Source organism: Trachypithecus francoisi, unplaced genomic scaffold (genome assembly GCF_009764315.1).
Source record: "Trachypithecus francoisi isolate TF-2019V2 unplaced genomic scaffold, Tfra_2.0 Lachesis_group11, whole genome shotgun sequence".
NCBI classification, from domain to species: domain Eukaryota; kingdom Metazoa; phylum Chordata; class Mammalia; order Primates; family Cercopithecidae; genus Trachypithecus; species Trachypithecus francoisi.
In genome coordinates, this window is record NW_022681456.1 from 95,432,874 (window position 1) to 95,454,282 (window position 21,409).

The window sequence follows — 21,409 nt, forward strand, 5'->3', positions numbered from 1 at the left end:
TGTTAGGGGCCAGCTGCTGGCAAACAAAACTGGCTATAGCTACTGAGCATGCTCAGTGTCACTTAGAGAGCACCAGAAGTTTCAGAATATACATCACTTCTGTAAGATTTCAGTAGATACCACAAGCAAAGGAGCAAGCAGAAAGGGAGTTTTCTGAGAGTTTTAATGAGATGGGGGGCGGGAAGAGTGGAGAGCAAAAAAATGGTTTTTGCATATCCAAAAATATACTCAGCCTTGACTTAAAAAATGCTCTTGGCTGAGCGTGGTGGCCCACGTCTATAATCCAAGCACTTTGGGAGGTTAAGGCAGGTGGATCACTTGAGGCCAGGAGGTTGAGACCAGCCTGGCAAACATGGCAAGACCTATCTCTACTAAAACTACAGAAATTAGCCAGATATGGTGGCGCACACTTGTAATCCCAGCTAAATTGGGCTGCTGAGGCACCAATCTGGGAGGTGGAGGCTGCAGTGAGCCGAGATCGTCCCACTGCACTCCAGCCTGGGTGACAAAGAGAGACTGTCTCAAACAAACAAACAAACAAACAAAAAAAGCTTTTTACATTTTTTAAAATATGCAGAATTGTCCTTGACTGTTGAACAGTTTAAATCCTCCATTATGGATGTGAAGAAATTTAAGACTCTTAGTTTTTATCAAATAACCAAATGGAAATAGGAAGTAGCCAGTAGATTATCTCTACAGCTAAACAAAACAAACAAAAAAGACACTTGCAAAAGGCAAGGAATTCCTGAAAAATGAAGTAAGGTCCTAGAGAAGTTATTTCCATCATCCAACACCAGCTGAATTCCCAAATGGTTAAACTTTGACTATAAGTGCTACCCACCTCGAAGTAAAAACTGCCTAACACATGGGAGTAGTAAAAATGAAACATTGCTCTCATTTACTTAATAGTCGCCTCCTTGTAAATAAATATGAGTACATCAGATCTCCAGTTATGGGACTGGAAGATTTTTATCATAAGGACAAGTAAGATGGAGGGAAAAAAGGGAGAATGGCTAGAGGCATAGCAAATAATTATTTTCTGTAACACGGAAGACTTTTATCCTATTTATTTACAAGGGATACCCTCAATTACAACTTGTCTATTAGGTTCTGAGACCTTATGTGAAATCAGACCCCCAAAAAAGCCGGGGGTGGGGGGACGGAAAAACAGATCCAAGTGTTTGTATTTGGTATTTGGCATTCTCCAGTGTCCCTCCCACTTATCACTTTCTTTTCTGATCCCTTTCAGATTCTTTCCATACTTTTTCCATATTCATTTTATGTTGATCATCTTGTCCCTCCTCCCTCATTTCCGTGGTTCCTTCTCCCTCCTCGTCTCACTAAAACTCTTGGAAATCTCCCTTTCTGCTTGCTCTTCTGTTTGCAGTAGCTACTGAAATCTTACCGAAGCGATGTATATTCTGAAACTTCTGCGGGTTTCTAAGTGACACTGAACATGTTCAGTAGCTAGAGCCGGTTTTGTTCGCTTGGAAATCTCCCTTTCTGCTTGCTCTTCTGTTTGCCGTAGGTACTGAAATCTTACCGAAGTGATGTATATTCTGAAACTTCTGCGGGTTTCTAGGTGACACTGAGCATGCTCAGTAGCTAGAGCGGTTTTGTTCGCCAGCAGATGGCCTGATTCGACCTCTCCAAAAATAGACATTTAACTCTCTGAACTCCTGTTTAAGGAAGGATGTAATTCGTTTTGCTGTCTCCTCATTTTTAAGGTTCAAAGGGAAGCTGCTAAGATTCCAAGGTCCCACCGCCCTCACAGCCAATGAGGGGCCTGGGAGGGAGGAGCTTGGTGCAGCTGGAGCTTCTGAGAGAATCATTCCCGGTAGATGCAGCGCAGTCTGAGCTCTGCTGCATCTGGCACAGCAGAACAAAATTAAAAACAAAACAGTGGAAGAGAAACGCTGCAGACTATGGGACGCTGTAGGACTTTCTGAAACATTTGCTGGGGATTTCTGTGAAGCATGATCTTTTAAAACGAATTCTTTTGGAAGCCGGTTTGGGTAACTGGGAAAATGACACATATGCTAAATGCAGCAGCTGATCGAGTGAAATGGACCAGATCGAGTGCAGCTAAGAGGGCTGCCTGCCTGGTAGCTGCGGCATATGCTCTGAAAACCCTCTATCCCATCATTGGCAAGCGTTTAAAGCAATCTGGCCACGGGAAGAAAAAAGAAGCAGCTTACCCTGCTGCAGAGAACACAGAAATACTGCATTGCACCGAGACCGTTTGTAAAATACCTTCGCCTGGAGTGAACGCAGATTTCTTCAAACAGCTACTAGAACTTCGGAAAATTTTGTTTCCAAAACTTGTGACCACTGAAACAGGGTGGCTCTGCCTGCACTCAGTGGCTCTAATCTCAAGAACCTTTCTGTCTATCTATGTGGCTGGTCTGGATGGAAAAATCGTGAAAAGCATTGTGGAAAAGAAGCCTCGGACTTTCATCATCAAATTAATCAAGTGGCTTATGATTGCCATCCCTGCTACCTTCGTCAACAGTGCAATAAGGTACCTGGAATGCAAATTGGCTTTGGCCTTCAGAACTCGCCTAGTAGACCATGCCTATGAAACCTATTTTACAAATCAGACTTACTATAAAGTGATCAATATGGATGGGAGGCTGGCAAACCCTGACCAATCTCTTACAGAGGATATTATGATGTTCTCCCAATCTGTGGCTCACTTGTATTCTAATCTGACCAAACCTATTTTAGATGTAATCCTGACCTCCTATACACTCATTCAAACTGCTACATCCAGAGGAGCAAGCCCAATTGGGCCCACCCTATTAGCAGGACTTGTGGTATATGCCACTGCTAAAGTGTTGAAAGCCTGTTCTCCCAAATTTGGCAAACTGGTGGCAGAGGAAGCTCATAGAAAAGGCTATTTGCGGTATGTGCACTCCAGAATTATAGCCAATGTAGAAGAAATTGCCTTTTACAGAGGACATAAGGTAAGATAGAAATTAAGGTGATGGGTGAAATGTGAGACTGTTCAAGCTGCCACTGCAGTGCCAGATACCATCTGTTGTCCTGTCGATGGACCCACTTCTTTAGTGTCTTAGATTCCTCTGACATCTAAACCTGAATTAAAATACATGCTTCATTACCCCTTTTAACCGTAACCAGTTAAAGAATTATAGGGTGCAAACTTTTCTAAAGTTTCATGAGAATAAAATTTGCAACACTCTGAAAAAGGCTACTTAGCCTCAGTTACTCAAATATGGTCAGAATTATTTCTAATGCATTTTCTTAAAACTTAAATCCTAACTTGGTAGGTGGCCCTAAAACACCTACCAGAAGAAAATATATACTTGGAAACTAAGACTAAACATGTTTCCATTGAAATGGAAAATTTAGAATGATATTCTTTGTTGTTCCTTTGTTGTCAAAGGGGGGGAGGGGACAAGGATTTCTTATAGAAGACATTTTTAACAATTTTGCATGTCTGATCAATATGGAGCATCCCCATTCCCAAGAAGCATAGGAGAGTGTCTCACAAAATGGCATTTCTACTACTCTTAGTTCATGTTCAGCACTATATTTTGACAAAATGAAAAGAGGAAGTGAAATGAAATTTTGTCCAGCTTTGAAAAAAAAGTTGAGATTAGAGAAGAAATGAGGAGTACAAAATGAGTTTCAGAATGTTTTCAATTATTACAGATTTTCAACATTAAGCAGATCCCTAAAACAATTACCCCAATTATACATACTCATAGTGCATGAAGGTAACTTCAGAATATGAAATAAGACAGAAATTTTAAAGGCAATGCAATCTTAATTTAAATGACTTGGTGAATAAAATAAAGTATTCTACTGTTGAAGATGGCATGTCAATCACCAAGCAGAATTACTTAATTTTTAAAGCATCAGTAATTATCAGTGTCTTTTTTAATAGCAGTAGCAACCTGAAAAAGAATATTTAAAGTAAATTTAGGACTCCTGCTCCCACTTGAAAATTACCTCATCTAATGTATTATGTCATATTGATTTGTGATTCTTCTTGAACTATTGAATTCAGTGATATAAATTATAGTGTGCTTAGACTTCTTGCATAAAAGACAAAATCCAACAAAGTGAGTCAGTTCAAAAGTAGAGTCTATACATACATATGTCATGTGTCCATTTTCAGGTATTTTTGGTGTGATCAACAAAGACAAAGCTCTAACAATCGTTTATTCATATCTTATATAATATAATTTAATTTTAACATCTCATACATAAAATTTAAATATCATAAGTATAAATTACTTATATGTATGTTATACCCAACATTATGTCCACTGAGTAGCATAAACTTTTAAAAAAATACACATGTGACCAAAACTAAATAATAACTAATACTGGTATTAATCTGCATTTATTGGTTGTTAAGACACATGGATAATGCCATACTAAAAAAAAAAAAAAAAAAGAAGAATATGTATATGTCTTTAAGGAAAGTCCTCAACTCTTTTTCCTCTTTATAGGTAGAAATGAAACAACTTCAGAAAAGTTACAAAGCTTTAGCGGATCAGATGAACCTCATTTTATCCAAACGTTTGTGGTACATCATGATAGAACAATTCCTGATGAAGTATGTTTGGAGCAGCAGTGGACTAATTATGGTGGCTATACCTATTATCACTGCGACTGGCTTTGCAGATGGTGGTAATGACATTTATGCTTAATCTCAAATATATGTTTAACATTATTTCTTTTGAAGGTGCCATTGCTAGTTTTATGTGAGCTAAACTGTGTACATAGTCATTATTCTAGTTAATAATGGTCCGAAACAATGGCAGACTTTACAGCATACAATAATAAGAACAACAGTATGAAAAAGGAGACAGTGGCTCAAAGACGTTTCCAGTTCTGAGCTATTTCAGAGATCTCTGATGCAGTGTTTCTGGGAGTTGACCTTGAGCAATTTTAATTATATTGCCTAATATAGGATGATTCTCTAGTTCACACTTAATCTCAGAACAAGTCATTACCCTCAGAAAGAGTATAACACAAGCTTTCCTCATTTGTTATAAACGTTAGTTCTACACATCCCACACATTTGTCTATAAATATTCTATAACTGAATTTGCCCTGTTTTGTGATTTGAAAAGTCAGTTGACTACAATGGACAAGCAGGAATATTGCTTCAGGGAATGCTTAAATGCCATGGAACAAGGGCTCCTCTACTTGTGAATAACATAGATAACCTCTTGTGCAGCATGATTTGGTGGTTTTGTAGGAATGGTGGTTGTCAAGCTGCAGCTGGCTAATTCTATCCTATTACTGTCTCAACAGATTTTTAATAACAGTTTTCATTCTTTGGAATAACAAAGAAAGATAAGGGCAAGGAAGAAAAAACAATGTTAAAATGTTGTATCATCCTTGAATGGGAGTTTGGATCTTAATCTGTTGGAACAGAGAAGAATTAACTGAAGAAGTATTTTCTACTCTTTTCCTAAAATAAGACATCCCTCCTTAAAAATCACAGGGCTAAAATTGGCCATGGTGTTTAAGAAGCTAGACAAAAGCATAGGCTTTGTAGTGAAAGAGAATTTTGTTCAACTTTTGGTTCCCCCTCTTCCTACTTGTATCCTCTTAGTCTGTTTAATTAGAGTTGATTAAACTCTCTATACCTTAGTTCCCCATTTGTAAAATGAGAACCAGAAAGGCTACTTCAGAGAATTGTTGTGAGGATTTAACTGAATAATGTTTATGAAGTACAGAACATGTTATACTTGATATATGGTGACAATTATTACCTAGAAAATAAAAGGTGACAATTATTACCTAGAAAACTAAGAATATTGTTACAGAATCTATACTGTTTTATAGCTATTTTGTGTAGAATTAAGGATTAATAGCTATTTGTTTGAAATAAAAACAATAATTGCGATACGCCTAAATGTTTTGAAAAAGTGCTTCAATGTTTTAACTAATGCTTACAAAAACACTCGTTAAAGTTGAGTTATCCTTAACATAAATATGTTCATTTTAGTAAGTTAGTATTTGTCAGCCTTTCTCTGTGGCAAGTGCTATACATATATCAATTATACTTCACAACTGAACTGTGTAATAGACAGTATATGTAGACTACTGAGAAAATTGAATTTTATATGGTTTTATGTTTCAAAATTTACTAAAAATAATTTAATTTTAAAAAGTTTATATTGAAAAAGATATTGTTAGTAATAGTATTTTAGACATAATCCTTTCATAATGAAATAAAATTACTTTTTCAAAAGAGTATTAGAGAGAAAGACACTTTAAAATCTATGGTTTTAACATTAGTTTTACCAAAAAAAGCCAAAACTATCAGATATTCACTTAAAAAGTCATTTCTTAAAATAACAATACTCATTTAAAAAATTTAATATATAATGTATATTAGAGAAAACTCTATAGACAAGATTATGATGTAGTTTTGTTAGTCAGTGCTTGGACACACTGGTGTTGTTAGAAAACCCAAGAGTATTCATCATAGAACAACAAAAATGCAGCTATTAAGTGGTGACAAATTAACCCCACAGAGACCAGTAAAAAGCAAACAATGTATACAAAAGAATCTAACAAGCTTATTTAACAAGATGTAATAATATATTTAAGGCTGGGCGCGGTGGCTCAAGCCTGTAATCCCAGCACTTTGGGAGGCCGAGACGGGCGGATCACGAGGTTAGGAGATCGAGACCATCCTGGCTAACACGGTGAAACCCCATCTCCACTAAAAAATACAGAAAACTAGCCGGGCGAGGTGGCGGGCGCCTGTAGTCTCAGCTACTCGGGAGGCTGAGGCAGGAGAATGGCGTGAACCCGGGAGGCGGAGCTTGCAGTGAGCTGAGATCCGGCCACTGTACTCCAGCCCCGGCGACAGAGTGAGACTCCGTCCTCAAAAAAAAAAAAAAAAAAAAAAAAAAAAATAATAATAATAATAATATACTTAAAAATAAATCCTACAAATCCTGAAAATACCATGTTAAATTAAAAAAAATTAAAATTTTAGATTGAAATATAATAACCTTATTGAGGCAAGTGAAACAAAGTATTTTTTTAAAGCTTCTTTCAAAAGAAAATTTTTATATAGAGAAAAGTAATGTAAGAATTTCATAGACAGAAAAATGAATTCATATGACAGAACACTGAGAATGTTCTTCAAAATCTGTAATATTAAGGATTACTATCTGTGCTTGTAATGTTTGCAGATATATGTATGTATTTACTAAATATATTCATCATACAAAGACTTAATACATGACAATACCAAGTGACTTTACTCAGCCAAAAGAATTTTTTAAAGATAATAGTATATCTTTAAGGTTTTAGTTCTTGAAATTACATGCTATGTATTCTAATCTAATCTTCAGTAATTTAGTTGTCCCTTACGTTAGAGGTAAAGTGCATGATGCTATATATTTTAGGTTAAAAAAAAAAAAAGGTGGAAAAATAGGTAAGTCAGGAAGAAATGGCAAGGGGAAAATGTGAAGTAGAGAGGGAAAAAAGAGAATAGAATAAAGAAAAAAGAAGGTTGCTCTTCAAATGTTGGCTCTGCTATTTAATAGTTATCATTTCTGGGAAAGTTACATACACTTTATGTACATCAGTTTTCTATCTTAAGTATAGAGATAATTATACACATCTTTAAAAATTTTTATGAAATTACATGTAACATACTTAATGTGCTTTGAAACAGTCCTTGGCTAAATAAGAACCTAGGCAGAAGCAACTGTTAATATTTATCATATTCTTACCCTGTGGCTCCTGAGTCAGATTTCCTGGATCTTACGCTGGCTTTTTTGCTTTCTAGACTGTGACCCTGGGCAAATCATGTAATCTTTTGTCCTTCAATTTCCACATTTCCGAAATAAGAGAAATGATAGCAGGGTTGTTACAAGCATTAAATAAGATCAGATATGTAAAACTTAGAACAAGGCCTGGCTCACATATATTCAATAGATGTTTGCTAATATGATCATTGCTGTAGTTTAAAGGAGCAAGTTTGAAAGTGATTAGGAATTCAGAAGTGAAAATGGAGATAGGAAGAACCTGCATAATTTTTGTTGGAAGGGAAAGGAAAAATAATTCTATAGCAGATTTGCTGTACTATCCACCTAAAACTTTACGTGAAATCTTATGGTAAGGACAAGATTATATTTGTATTCGAATTCTCATAATAAAATTACATATAGGCCGGGCACGGTGGCTCAAGCCTATAATCCCAGCACTTTGGGAGGCCGAGACGGGCGGATCACGAGGTCAGGAGATCGAGACCATCCTGGCTAACACGGTGAAACCCCGTCTCTACTGAAAAATACAAAAAACTAGCTGGGCGCGATGGCGGGCGCCTGTAGTCCCACCTACTCGGGAGGCTGAGGCAGGAGAATGGCCTAAACCCGGGAGGCGGAGCTTGCAGTGAGCTGAGACCCGGCCACTGCACTCCAGCCCGGGCGGCAGAGCAAGACTCCGTCTCAAAAAAAAAAAAAAAAAAAAAAAAAAAAAAAAAAATTACATATAGAACATGGCAGAACATGGCATTTTCACATCAAAAGAGGAGCTTAAAGGCCATCTGGTCTAGAGCCCCAGCTTTGCCTAAAGTCACACAGGTAGTTAGCGGAAGCCCTAAGGATGGAGGGCGTTCTATAACTCCAGATGCACTGCTTTTTTCTACTGCATCATACTGCCACCATATTAACTACATTGGAACTTACTCTGTATGGAACGTGGGTAAGCTTGAGGCAGATTAATCATGGGACCAAATGGTTGGCAAAGAGGCATTGAAGTAGTTAGTTATGTAGGATTTCTATTATATTATTTTTAAAGACTACCACTCCTTTATTTACTTAGTATTAAGAGAATGACTGAAATTATGTGAAGAAAATAGTTACCTGAGGTCTACAACCTCAATTCTTTAACATTAGTAGGCTGCCTTTCTTCTCTTGATATCAAAAGCTGTTCTGGGCAAGGAGGCCAGTGAAAGCTATGAGGTTCCTCTGTCAATATCTTATCACAGACACCTAACAAGCAGGAAAAAAGAACGTCTAAGCTACTAGCACTGCCAGTAATGTCCACATGTTTGTGATCTCTGAGTGTGTAGTAGAATATCAGGAGTAACTGAAAGACACTGCATGCACTCCAGTAGCATTGGTGAATGCTTTTATTCCTAAAATGTACCACCAATAAGATTATATCCATAGCTTCAGCTTCTGCTGCATTATTGTCTCATATTCCAATGCCAAATCATTGAAATATTATTTTATATTGTGGGCCAATTTGGATATAATTGTACTCTTTTTGACCAATGAACATAGCAGTATTATCAATACATATCAAAGGCGTGCTTTAAAACTCTAATTAGGTATGCCTATAAGTGACTATAATTGTTTAAAGTACAGCATATATGCCAATATGGGCATAATCATTAGTGTACCAGTTAATGAGTTGTCACAAAGTATACTGACCTTCTCACTATCAAGTAGTATTTGCTAGTTTGAAAATTACATAAATAGTATTATGTAATACATACTCTTTTATGACTAGCTTCTTTCACCCAGTATTATGCTTATGAGCTTCATCAGTGTTACTGAGTATAACCATAGTATATTTATTCTCATTGCTATATAGCATCCCATTGTATGACTATACCATTTTATTTAACCATTCTGTTGTTAGTAGACATTAGATTGTATCCAGTTTGGTGCATATTAGTAATAGTGCTGCTAAGAGCATTTTTGTCCATATCTTTTGGTGTATATATACATATCTGTGGGTACTTAACTAGAAGTAGAACTGCTAGATTACAGCCTATGCATAGGTTCAGCTTTAGCAGATTTTGTAAAACAGTTTTCCAAAAATAGTTCTTTCAATTTACATTCCCAACAGCAATGTGTAAGGGTTCTAGTTCCTCCACATCATCTTTGTCTGGCTTTTTTGTTTTAGACATTCTCATGAGTGTATAGTGGTACTTCACTGTGGTCTTAGTTTGCATTTCTCTAATGACTAATGAGGTTGAGCACTTTTATTTATTCATTGGACATTTGAATAGCCTTTGGTATGACATGCCTGTAAGTCTTTTGCTCATTTTTACATTGGTTTATTAGTTTTTTCTTATTGATTTATAAAAGTTTTTATGTATTATGTAATGAGCCATTTGTTGGATATATAATATACATGCACACACCACACACACACACACACACACACATTTAATCTCAAATATATTTTCCCACTCTACATCTTGCCTTTTTACTCTCTTAATGGTGTCTAATAGAAATTCATACTTTTAATATAGCTTAATTCATCAATAATTTTCTTTATGATTAGTGGCTTTATGTCCTATTTAAGAAATATTTGCCTAACTCAACATAATAAAGACATTCCTTATTGTATCTTCTAGAAATTTCCTTGGTTTTTCATTTCATATTCAGATCTTCAATCATTTAGAATGGATGTTTATGTATGTTGGAGGATAGGCACAGGTTGTAAATTTTGTCAAGATTTGTCAAGATGACAAAGAGAAAGATAATGAAGAGAAATAAACTCAGATGATAAGTTTGAAAAAAGTAGAAGAATAAACTTACTTTTTATTTTTTAAAAATAATATATCTTATTTCTTTAGATAGGTTTTAGGTTCACAAAAATTGATCAGAAGGTACAGTGGTCCTAAATACCCTCTCGAGATCCCCATAGTTTCCCCTATGCCTTATATCTTGTATTAGTGTGGAACTTTCATTACAACTGATGAACCAATATTTATTTCTTATTAACCAAAGTTCATAATTTACATTAGGCTTCACTCTTTGTGATGTACAGTTCCAAGGTTTATGATAAATCTATAAGGCATACCTTAAGTTTAAAATTCTTTCCCATCTTTTCTGTGAAATAACAAGACATGTGACCAATTTTCAATATGCACTTGTTACTATCAGAGCTCAAAAGTAGCAGTAAAATGAACAGGTATCGTGTTAAATATGAAATCCTTAAACGAGGAACTTTTGACAAAATAGCTAAAAAATATTTAGTGAAGACAAAAAGAATGTATTGACCTAGAATAAAAACTGCTTAGTATTTTAGGTCATGGATTTATATCTCTGACACTAAGGAATCTGGCCCTGTCTTAGAGGTCAGGCAGTTGGTTGTTGGGTACATGACAAAATACTACTGGCAATGCTCTCACAGTACCTGCCAAAGAAGAACTAGTAGAATAAAAAACCACATAAAATCTGGAGGAAGTTTTTGTTATTTTATTGCTAAAAACATGAAGAAGACCCAATAGGCATTAATCTGCCAAAGCAAGACAGAAATTATCATGCCATATGAAACGCCAGTCCATCTGTGCAAATGTCTTTTCCTCTTAACAGAGGCTGTCGATGAAAACTACTATTGAAATCCCTTTTAACCCAAATTCATAAAATTCCATAATTATTTTAGATTGTCAGCTGGATTTTCTATGAGCCGAAACTATTCTTAGCATTTTAACTGATTTAGCAATTTACTATTTCGGTACTCTTTTTGTGGCTATCTAAATTTTATCACACATTTACATGTCTTTAAGAATATCTATAGTCTGTTCCCAGTCTATTTATGTAATCACATCTTTCGCTTCTCCTTTATACCAATGCTCATGAGCCTTTTTGTTTTCCTTCTTTAGGCAAACTAACTAATTAACTTCAAGGGGACTAACAGTAGTTCTCTAGAGCAGTCATTATCAGTAGGGCTAGGAGAGGACACATTGGACTACGGTAAAACATCTCCATGAACTCATGGTGCTTCTGATAGTCCATGAAATCAGTGCTTGACATCAACTCATACTGTAAACTTAACCAATTTGTCATTCAATTAGCATTACTTGACATGTCCCTTCTCTGTGCTATTGCCTATGCGGTACTTTTAATCTATTAAAATTGTATGCCATCTTCAAGACGTCTCTCAAAATCTACTCCTCCATAAAGCGTTTTCTGTCTCTTGCAGCAAGTAATAATTTTTGCCCTCTCCAAACACCTTGCATTAACTCATCCAGACTTCGCGACATAATTGTTTAGGAATTTGACATCTCTCTTCTACCAAGCTATAAGCCCCCTCGGGAAAATAAAATCTGAAAATCACATTTCTTCCTGTTGTGTCCCGCAGTATCTTGCCTAATTTCTTGCACATCTAGGTGTCCAGTAAATACTTGCTGGGTGAATTTTACCTTATATTGTGCAGGTATCCTTTTCAAAATAAGTTGAGCTGTCTATGTGCAAAAAAAGTAAAAATATCTGATAATTACAACAAGGCATAAAATATATATTTGCGGCCGAGACGGGCGGATCACGAGGTCAGGAGATCGAGACCATCCTGGCTAATACGGTGAAACCCCGTCTCTACTAAAAATACAAAAACCAGCCGGGCGAGGTGGCGGGCGCCTGTAGTCCCAGCTACTCGGGAGGCTGAGGCAGGAGAATGGCGTAAACCTGGGAGGCGGAGCTTGCAGTGAACTGAGATCCGGCCACTGCACTCCAGTCCGGGCGACAGAGCGAGACTCCGCCTCAAAAAAAAAAAAAATATATATATGTATATATATATATGCACTGAAATCCTTTGAGATAAATTAGAGTGAACTAAATATCAAAATGGGCATGGGGCTATCTATATCACTGCTACTTTCTTCCTTAATTTATAATATCTAGTTTGGAAATTTGAAGATAATCTATAGAAGGACCAGCTAGAGAATCAAACTGATAAAAAGATTAAAGTAACAACCTGGAGAATGTAATTTTGAATACTAAAACAAAAATTGAGTGGATATACAATAATAGCAACGACAACTAGAAAAAATAATAACTGTTGATATTTAGAGCACTTACTATGGGCCATGTATTAGACTAGCACTTTATTTGGTTTTCACCAATAACCCTTAGAACCCTAAGAGATAGAGCTGTTTGAGATAGTTATGTACCTCATTTTACAGGTGAGAAAATAGGTGTGGAGAAGTGTCTTGCCTAGTTACCTTACTACTTGCCCATGAGGAATAAAACCTAGATTCAGACCTAGTCTGATTCCTAGCTCTTAACCATAATTCTCTATTGACAGTAATTTAGGATGTTCATCCATCCATCCATCCATCCATCCATCCATCCATCCATCCATCTACTCATCCATCCATTCAATACACATTAAGGAGTACTATGTGTTAGACACTATGCTGAATACTAGGAATAAAGAATAAAACACACAGTCTTGACCTTCAAAGAAATTATAGTCCACTGAAAGAGACAAGGATTCTTAGGAAAACCTTTAGTAAAGTGTTAACTCTTAAAGAAGGAGAAAAAGTTAAGCAAGAAAGGAAGGAAAATATATTAAAGTCCAAAGAAATCACATATACAAATGCCAGAGGATTAACAGAGTATGTCACGTATGGGGTGCTGCTGGAGCATAGGGTGAAGGATGGTTGAGAAAGGTAGATAGAGACTATATTATGAGAATCAGCTAATTTACATTTCTATTAAAGAAACCACACCACAAATGTTTGCTTATTAGTTAGTAGTATTAATATTTAATTACCAGATCAATACTATTTTATTGCCCAGTAGGTATTTTATTTTATTTTATTTTGAGGTAGCGTCTCTCTCTGTCACCCAGGTTGGAGTGTAGTGGTGTGATATCTGCTCACTGCAACCTTTGCCTCCCAGGTTCAAGCAATTCTCGTGCCTCAGCCTCCCAAGGAGCTGGGATTACAGGGATCTGCCATCATGCCCGGCTAATTTTTGTTTTTTTCGGTAGAGATAGGGTTTCACCGTGTTGACCAGGCTTGTCTCAAACTCCTGGCCTCAAGTGATCTGCCTGCCTCAGACTCCCAGAGTGCCAGGACTACAGGCATGAGCCACCACGCCAAGCTGCCAAGTAGTACTTTATTGCACCCTCCGCAGGGCAGGGAGTCCAATATGGAAAGGGTTGAAAGAATGCTAAATGAAAATAGTCTTAGTTCCTTTTGATTTATTTGTACCAACTCTCATTTTGGAAAAGTAATAAAACAAGAGGAACTTTAAACAAAATCTGATACAAACACTGTTATTTCTCTTCTCTCCTCTCCTCTCTGCTCCTCTCTCTTCCTTTCCCTTTCCCTTTCCCTTCCCCTTCCCCTTCCCCTTCCCCTTCCCCTCCCCTCCCCTCCCCTCCCCTCCCCTCCCTTCCCCTTCCCCTCCCCTCCCTTCCCCTCCCCTTCCCCTCCCTTCCCCTCCCTTCCCCTCCCTTCCGTTCCCTTCCCTCTTTTGAGATGGGGTCTCACTCTGTGGCCAAGGCTGGAGTCCAGTGGCATGATCTCAGCTGGCTACAACCTCCACCACCTGGGTTCAAGTGATCCTCCTGCCTCAGCCTCCCAAGGAGCTGGGACTACAAGCACACGCCACCACTTCTGGCTTATTTTTGTATTTTTAGTAGAGACAGGGTTTCACCATATTGGCCAGGCTAGTTTGGAATTCCTGACCTCAAGTGATCCGCCCACCTAGGCCTCTCAAAGTGCTGGGATTACAGGTGTGAGCCATTGCACCTGGCCCAAACACTGAATTTTCAATGATTCATTATATTTCTAGAAAATTACTACTACTAACGAAAAATTAATATGTGGTTGTTTTAGCCACAATTTAGTTTGTATAATATAAAACATTGTTACTAAAAAAAAAAAAAAAAAAAAACTCAATAGTTTTGTAATATGCTTTTATATCTAGAGGATGGCCAAAAGCAAGTTATGGTTAGCGAACGGACAGAAGCCTTTACCACTGCTCGAAATTTACTGGCCTCTGGAGCTGATGCTATTGAAAGGATTATGTCTTCATACAAAGAGGTACTTGAATTTCTTATTGTCAATTCGATTAATATAAAATTTATGAAAATCAAGCAAAATGTCAATTATCAAGTATGCTTAGTATTTTGGAAACATATCTTTTCTCTGCCAAAATTGCTGAGTATAATCAAGATTAAGGGCAGTAACTCCCCAGTGTAATGCTGCTAATATCCTTTGTTTTTTATACTATCAATTGGTACTTCTCTTTGTCTCTCTATAGTATGACATCTTTGTTTTCACATTGTAAAGAAACCCTTAGGTATGAACTCTGGAGGCAGAGTGCCTAAATTTTCATTTTTGCTCCGGTATTTACAAATTATGTGACCTTAGGTCAAGTTCCCTAACGTGTCTGTGTCTCTGTTTCTTCATCTATAAAATGGGGATAATGATAACACTGACTTGTGGGGTTGTTGTGAGCTGATACCTGTAGAATAGTTAAAACAGCACAAATTAAACACTCAATAAATGTTAGCTAATAACATTTCTTATATATCTTGCAAGTTTTTACCTTTCCTTTGTTAAATGGGTAATACCTTCTTACCATTCCGCATTTCTCCTGCAAAGTTTGGGTCTTCCTCTTTTGTGTCTACCTCAGTGTATATCTGATGTTTCACCACATTATAACTGTCTATATTGCCTGCATCACACCACTCAGCTCCTTGAAGCAGGAAATGTCTTACTCATCTTTACATTCCTAATATCCATTTTCATACTTGCAATACTGCATATGGTTAATAAATATTTGTTGACAAAATAATAATAAGACCTGCAGATACCACAGGACCAACGTTAAAATTACTTAATTTAATTCAGATATTATATAATCTTCCCATAAAAGTTATTCCCACTACCAATTACTCTTATGGCTATCATATTAATATAAATTCTAGAACATTATTATAAATTTAGCTGCATATTAAGTCAGCCTTGAATAAACTATATAAAAGAGTTACAAAGGGCTAGCAAGCAACTCAATTTTTTAAAAAAGTTCAAATAGTAATGTTGATAATCTGGAGATAGTCTTTGGGATAGATTTGTTGATGTAATAAATTACTTAATATTAAAATTAAATGACAAATCAAGATTTTGTTTATCGCACATTAAAACATTGTGCTATCTAAGTTAGAGAAATGATATCAATTAGTTTTTCTAAACTGTCTCCAACTCAACAAATTATTGCATTTTGCCTTATTTTGCCTGAATTGACTTTTAATCATAAAACGTTCACTTCTAAAAATTCTTCTACTGCTGTGATGGCACATGAAAGCACCCATCAGGTCTTCTCTGCTAGCACCAGAGGGACCAAGTTTCCTTTGTAGAGTTAGGGTTCTAAGACAAATTCCCTGTCTTGTACCCCAAAGTAATTTGTCTACCGGCACATTCTTAGTTTTTTTCAGACACTTCTGCTGTCTTCACATTCCATCCTGGTCCACTGACTCATTGGCTCTTTCCTTTCTTGAATTGACCTCTACTTGTGGTTTTGGAATTCTTTTCTATGCAAATATTTATATTTGCCCAGGTTTCACTTGAATCCATATTTTATTAATCTTTAAATTTGTTTTCCTCTACTTGGCAACTAAGAGGTTCTTCTAGGTAACATTAAAAATCATTTAAATAGCTATAACATTAACATACAGAAATGAAATAATAGTGTAATTACAGATCTCTCAGTAGAGATGTGTGGTAGAAGGCTTTTAATAATAATACCTACACATTTACTGCTTACGTTTTGCATACACAGAAATTTTACACAAATGTCAGCATTGTTGTATTATTCTGCAATTTATTAAGAAATATTCATTTCTGAGATGTCTTGATTATTCTTGTGCATTCTTGTGCAAGAACTATCCTTAGTTCTTGTGCATTCTTTTTCATTGAGAAACATGTTCTTGATAAGAAATGAGTCGCCTTTCACAGTACCCTGATAACAAGGTGTTCTTTTAATAGAAAAACAGCAGTAGGTTAACCAAAGTAAACAACTGAAAGAATAGGAACACGGCACCATTCCATTGAGCTTTGTGGACTAAAGTAGAGATTTAGCTCATCTTATAATCTTACCTAGAAAAAAAAAAGAATATATTTAATGTTTTTCTTTGGGCATATAAATCATGTTTGGCTTCAAAAGAAGCTGGATTCTGGGAATTATACTGAAAAGGATTTGAAGCTTTCCATTGAGCTTGCTCTCAATATTGGTATCCTGCCAAATATAGTAATTTTGACAATCAGTTTGGCTCGGAAACATTCATTTCATAATAGGACAAAAGGTACTTTTCTCCTACTAAAATCTTCTATTTTAAATAGAAAAAAGATACAAAATATAAAATATTATAATTTCACTGAATGACCTTAAGCTTTCCACAAAATTTTTAATTTATTGGAAATGAATTTCATCATGTAAACAGAGGCCAAATCAGAAATTTGACTGAATGATCCTTAAGTCTCATTAATATTCTAAAATCTGTATATCATGTTTTATAATTTTGATCAAACATGTTATGGTGTTATAGTGCTCTTTTGTACTGTCATTTGTTTTAGCTTTCAGATGTATTATATATCTCATGTATAATACGATAGGATCTTCAATATTAAGTCAAGAAACATATGATTACATATTTATTTATTTATTGTCTTGGGTCTAGTAACTCTATCTCTCTGCATTGCTTTCAGGTAACTGAATTAGCAGGCTACACTGCTAGAGTGTACAATATGTTTTGGGTCTTTGATGAAGTAAAAAGAGGCATTTATAAGAGAACTGCTGTCATTCAAGAGTCTGAAAGCCATAGCAAGAATGGAGCTAATGTAGAATTACCACTCAGTGACACATTGGCAATTAAAGGTATTAAACTCAAGTGCTTTTATATTTTCCTACATGTAAGTGTTTATCAACAGAACCAAAGTTTAAGAAGATAGCTTTTAGTAGTTACAAGGAACCAACATTTAAATAACCAACATTATTTAAACAGCAATCCCTAATATTAGTGTTGCAATTTGAGGGGTGGTGACTGATATTACCACAAAAACACAGTGTTATGCTACTTTTATTTAGGACACAAATTTCCAGATTATTTTTGGAAACTGAACATATGGCATAATGAATCATTTGCTTTTAAAATGCAACTAACAAATAGAATTCGATCTAATGTCATGTTCTTCAAAAGACTGTTTCTAAACTTAAGTTTGGTTACATTTTTTTTTTTTTTTTTTTTTTTTTGAGACGGAGTCTCGCTCTGTCGCCCGGGCTGGAGTGCAGTGGCCAGATCTCAGCTCACTGCAAGCTCCGCCTCCCGGGTTTACGCCATTCTCCTGCCTCAACCTCCCGAGTAGCTGGGACTACAGGCGCCCGCCACCTCACCCGGCTAGTTTTTTTTTAGTATTTTTTAGTAGAGACGGGGGTTTCACCGTGTTAGCCAGGATTGTCTCGATCTCCTGACCTCGTGATCCACCCGTCTCGGCCTCCCAAAGTGCTGGGATTACAGGCTTGAGTCACCGCGCCAGGCCTGGTTACATATTTTTTAAAATTGCATTATTCTCTGTCGTAATTCCCTTTTTTGCAGCACTGTGGTTTTTTTCTATAGAAATGTTAATTTAGGGAAATAGAGTATTTGTCAAAATTAGGGCTGAGTTATTTCAGATTGTATAGCTTTGCTATTGTAATGATGTTGACATTCGATTATTATAAAATAATATTTCTCAGGAAGATTTTCCAAGTAGATGTGTCAATAAGTACAAATTTGCATTACATTAAACCTTGCCTCAGGTCTGGATATCTATATTTACATTTGTTTCTGTAATTTACTACTGTGAATTATCTTTATAATTGAAATTACCTGTTAGACTGGATTATAATTTAAGTTATTTAATCAGAAACCCATGATAACGTTTGTATCTTACACTTTTTCTTAATTACAGGAAAAGTTATCGATGTGGATCATGGAATTATTTGTGAAAATGTTCCCATAATTACACCAGCAGGAGAAGTGGTGGCTTCCAGGCTAAACTTCAAAGTAAGATGATATTCAAGAATCTTCTGATTGTTGCCATCACACTAATACAAACAACTCAGAATTCATGTACCTTATGTTAAATACTTGGAGGAGCATTTGGAAAGGGGAAATCAAGAAAGGTATGCACAGTGGCTCAATTACAGAAAGCAGAGAGAAAAGAGAAATTTATTTCTACTGCTTTATTGCCAGGTTGAAAATCAAAATTATAGTGCACAAGGTAATTTTGGGGAACAATAGGAAATTTCATCAGAAATTTGTACCTGGAAATAAATTTTCATTTTTTGCCCTATAGAAATTACTTTTTAAAAAGGCTATACTGTAATATATTTACTAAAATATGAATAGATGTCATTAGCAAGTTTAATTTTGTCAATATACATTCTGTGACTTAAATTTAAAAAAAAAATTACATGTACTAATGTACTATTATAATCAGAAGATCTATGGATTGGAATTTAGTTTTTAATTCTGTTGACAATAATTTCTTATTTAATATCTTGTGTACTGATTACAAAAACTAAAAAGTAAAAGTATCTAATAAACCTGAGTCACTGGCTTAAGGCATTATAAAATTCAAACACACATTTTGGGAGTCAAGCACAAAATAATTTGCTGACAAGCATTAATAACTATAATATAGCAAGTTGAGCTAGGTTCAAACAAAGGAATGATTTGACTTGATAAAAGAATTGCAAACATGACAAACATGCTAATTAATGATTTTAGTATGGACTTTAGTCAAGGTTTAATTATTAAAGATGTATTTGCAAATATTTTGGGTTACTGAGAGTTGAAAGGAGAGGATGAGTAGCATCGAACAGGGTAAAATCCTGTGTAAGTAAATTTAAAGAAATTGTATTTTAGCTGCAATTTGGTCAGACTTTATTTTTCCATGTATAGACCTATAGGGTGGTCTAATTACTAGGATCTGAATACAAGTACCAATTAGGTACTAATGGCATACATAGAGTATTTAACTATTTATTAATGGTTTCACAACTTATAGTTTATAATTTTATAGAGAGGGTTTTTTTTTGGTCAGGATAGGTTTTATAATATCAACTCTTGTTGCTCTATTTATTAAATAAATAGTGTACGTGTCTTGAGCTTTGCTTACTAACTACATTAGTGTGGGCATAGCACACTCTTTCTGCAGAAAAATATAGAGCAGTTTCTTTTATATAAAATGAACTAAACTAAAAATACTCAATCTAGTGAAAGTATCTTAGAAGGTTTGAAGTTGTACAAAGATATGCGTTAGTAAAGTACACTTTCTTCATAATTATTTATTTCTAACTCAGAGAATTATATTTAAATTCTCAGGTCCCTAAAATATAATAGGAAGTTCTGTGTCCTCTGCGTAGATTGAAAAATAAGTTTCTAGAGGAAAGGATCTCATACCTTTGTTAGCCTTCAGGATTAAAAAATCATTTGCAGGCCAGGCATGGTGGCTCACGCCTGTAATCTCAGCACTTTGAGAGGCTGAGGTGGGCAGATCACCTGAGGTCAGGAGTTCGAGATCAGCCTGGCCAACATGGTGAAACCCTGTCTCTACTAAAAACACAAAAATTAGCTGGGCATTGTGGCAGGCACCTGTAATCCCAGCTACTCAGGAGTCTGAGGCACAAGAATCGCTTGAACCCAGGAAGCAGAGGTTCTAGTGAGCCAAGATCATGCCACTGCACTCCAGCCTGAGACAGAATAAGACTCAGTCTCAAAAATAAATAAATATATAATAAATTTTTAAAAGTTTAAAAATTATTTGCAGACGAAAAGTTAGTGTGAGACAAAAGAATTCTAAGCATCAGAGAACTTTATGCTGAGAAAATATTAATATTAATGTAGAAAGTCTCCAATTACCCCTCAAAATGTGTTAAATTTCTGAGAATTCCTAATAGAGAATGGCCTTATTAAAATATTTTGCCAATGTGCTTTTCACCATGGTATATATGTTTTTAAAAAATCATTTGGAAAATATTTACGCTTCTACAAAATTAAACTTTTCTCTAGTGGAAGCTTTTTCTCTAGTGGAAGAGCACAGGCAGATAACAAATTAATTTTTTCTAGCTTCTTCCTGAGATTTTCTTGGTATGCTAGCAATATAATACTCTTTCATCTTTGAGTTTCAGTATGATATATTCTACATTATTGATACTTGAATATTGGTGTCCATTCTAAACAAAGCTAGATCTACAGCCATTCTGTAAATTTCTGATATTTATTTTTTGGGTATCACTGATTATAAAATTTCATTTGCTCTTGGTAGAAGTAAATATAAATTTTAAATGGTGTTTCTATTGCTTGTTTTCACTATATCCTTTAAATACCGTAATAAGACAACTTCTTCATCCTATTATGTGGAATAGGAACTCATGAAATTTAACAGTTTAAATGTCAATAATAAGAGAAAATAAACGGAATCATCAAATAGATAATAAATACATAATCTGTTTTATTTATGAATATTATATATATTATTCATATATACGTAATGTTCTATATGTGTGTGTATTTTAATTCATCCCTAGACATGAAACTAAAATACAATCCTCTTTCTTTCTTCTATCCTTGGTTTGTTAAAGGTATTTCCTCCATCTGT

General features: G+C 35.5%; 1 protein-coding gene across 2 annotated transcripts in view; it reads left to right on the top strand.

Annotated features, from left to right (window-relative positions):
- Positions 1-1,600: 1,600 nt before the first annotated feature.
- ABCD2 (ATP binding cassette subfamily D member 2) overlaps positions 1,601-21,409 on the top strand; it is a 64,629-nt gene continuing 44,820 nt past the window's right edge. For both annotated transcript variants that reach the window (XM_033222430.1, XM_033222429.1), the window contains exons 1-5: positions 1,601-2,966; positions 4,482-4,662; positions 14,691-14,806; positions 17,474-17,642; positions 18,716-18,810. In XM_033222430.1, the coding sequence (XP_033078321.1) occupies positions 2,028-2,966; positions 4,482-4,662; positions 14,691-14,806; positions 17,474-17,642; positions 18,716-18,810 (1,500 nt within the window). In that variant the 5' untranslated portion in view covers positions 1,601-2,027. The remainder of the gene's footprint in view (positions 2,967-4,481; positions 4,663-14,690; positions 14,807-17,473; positions 17,643-18,715; positions 18,811-21,409) is intronic.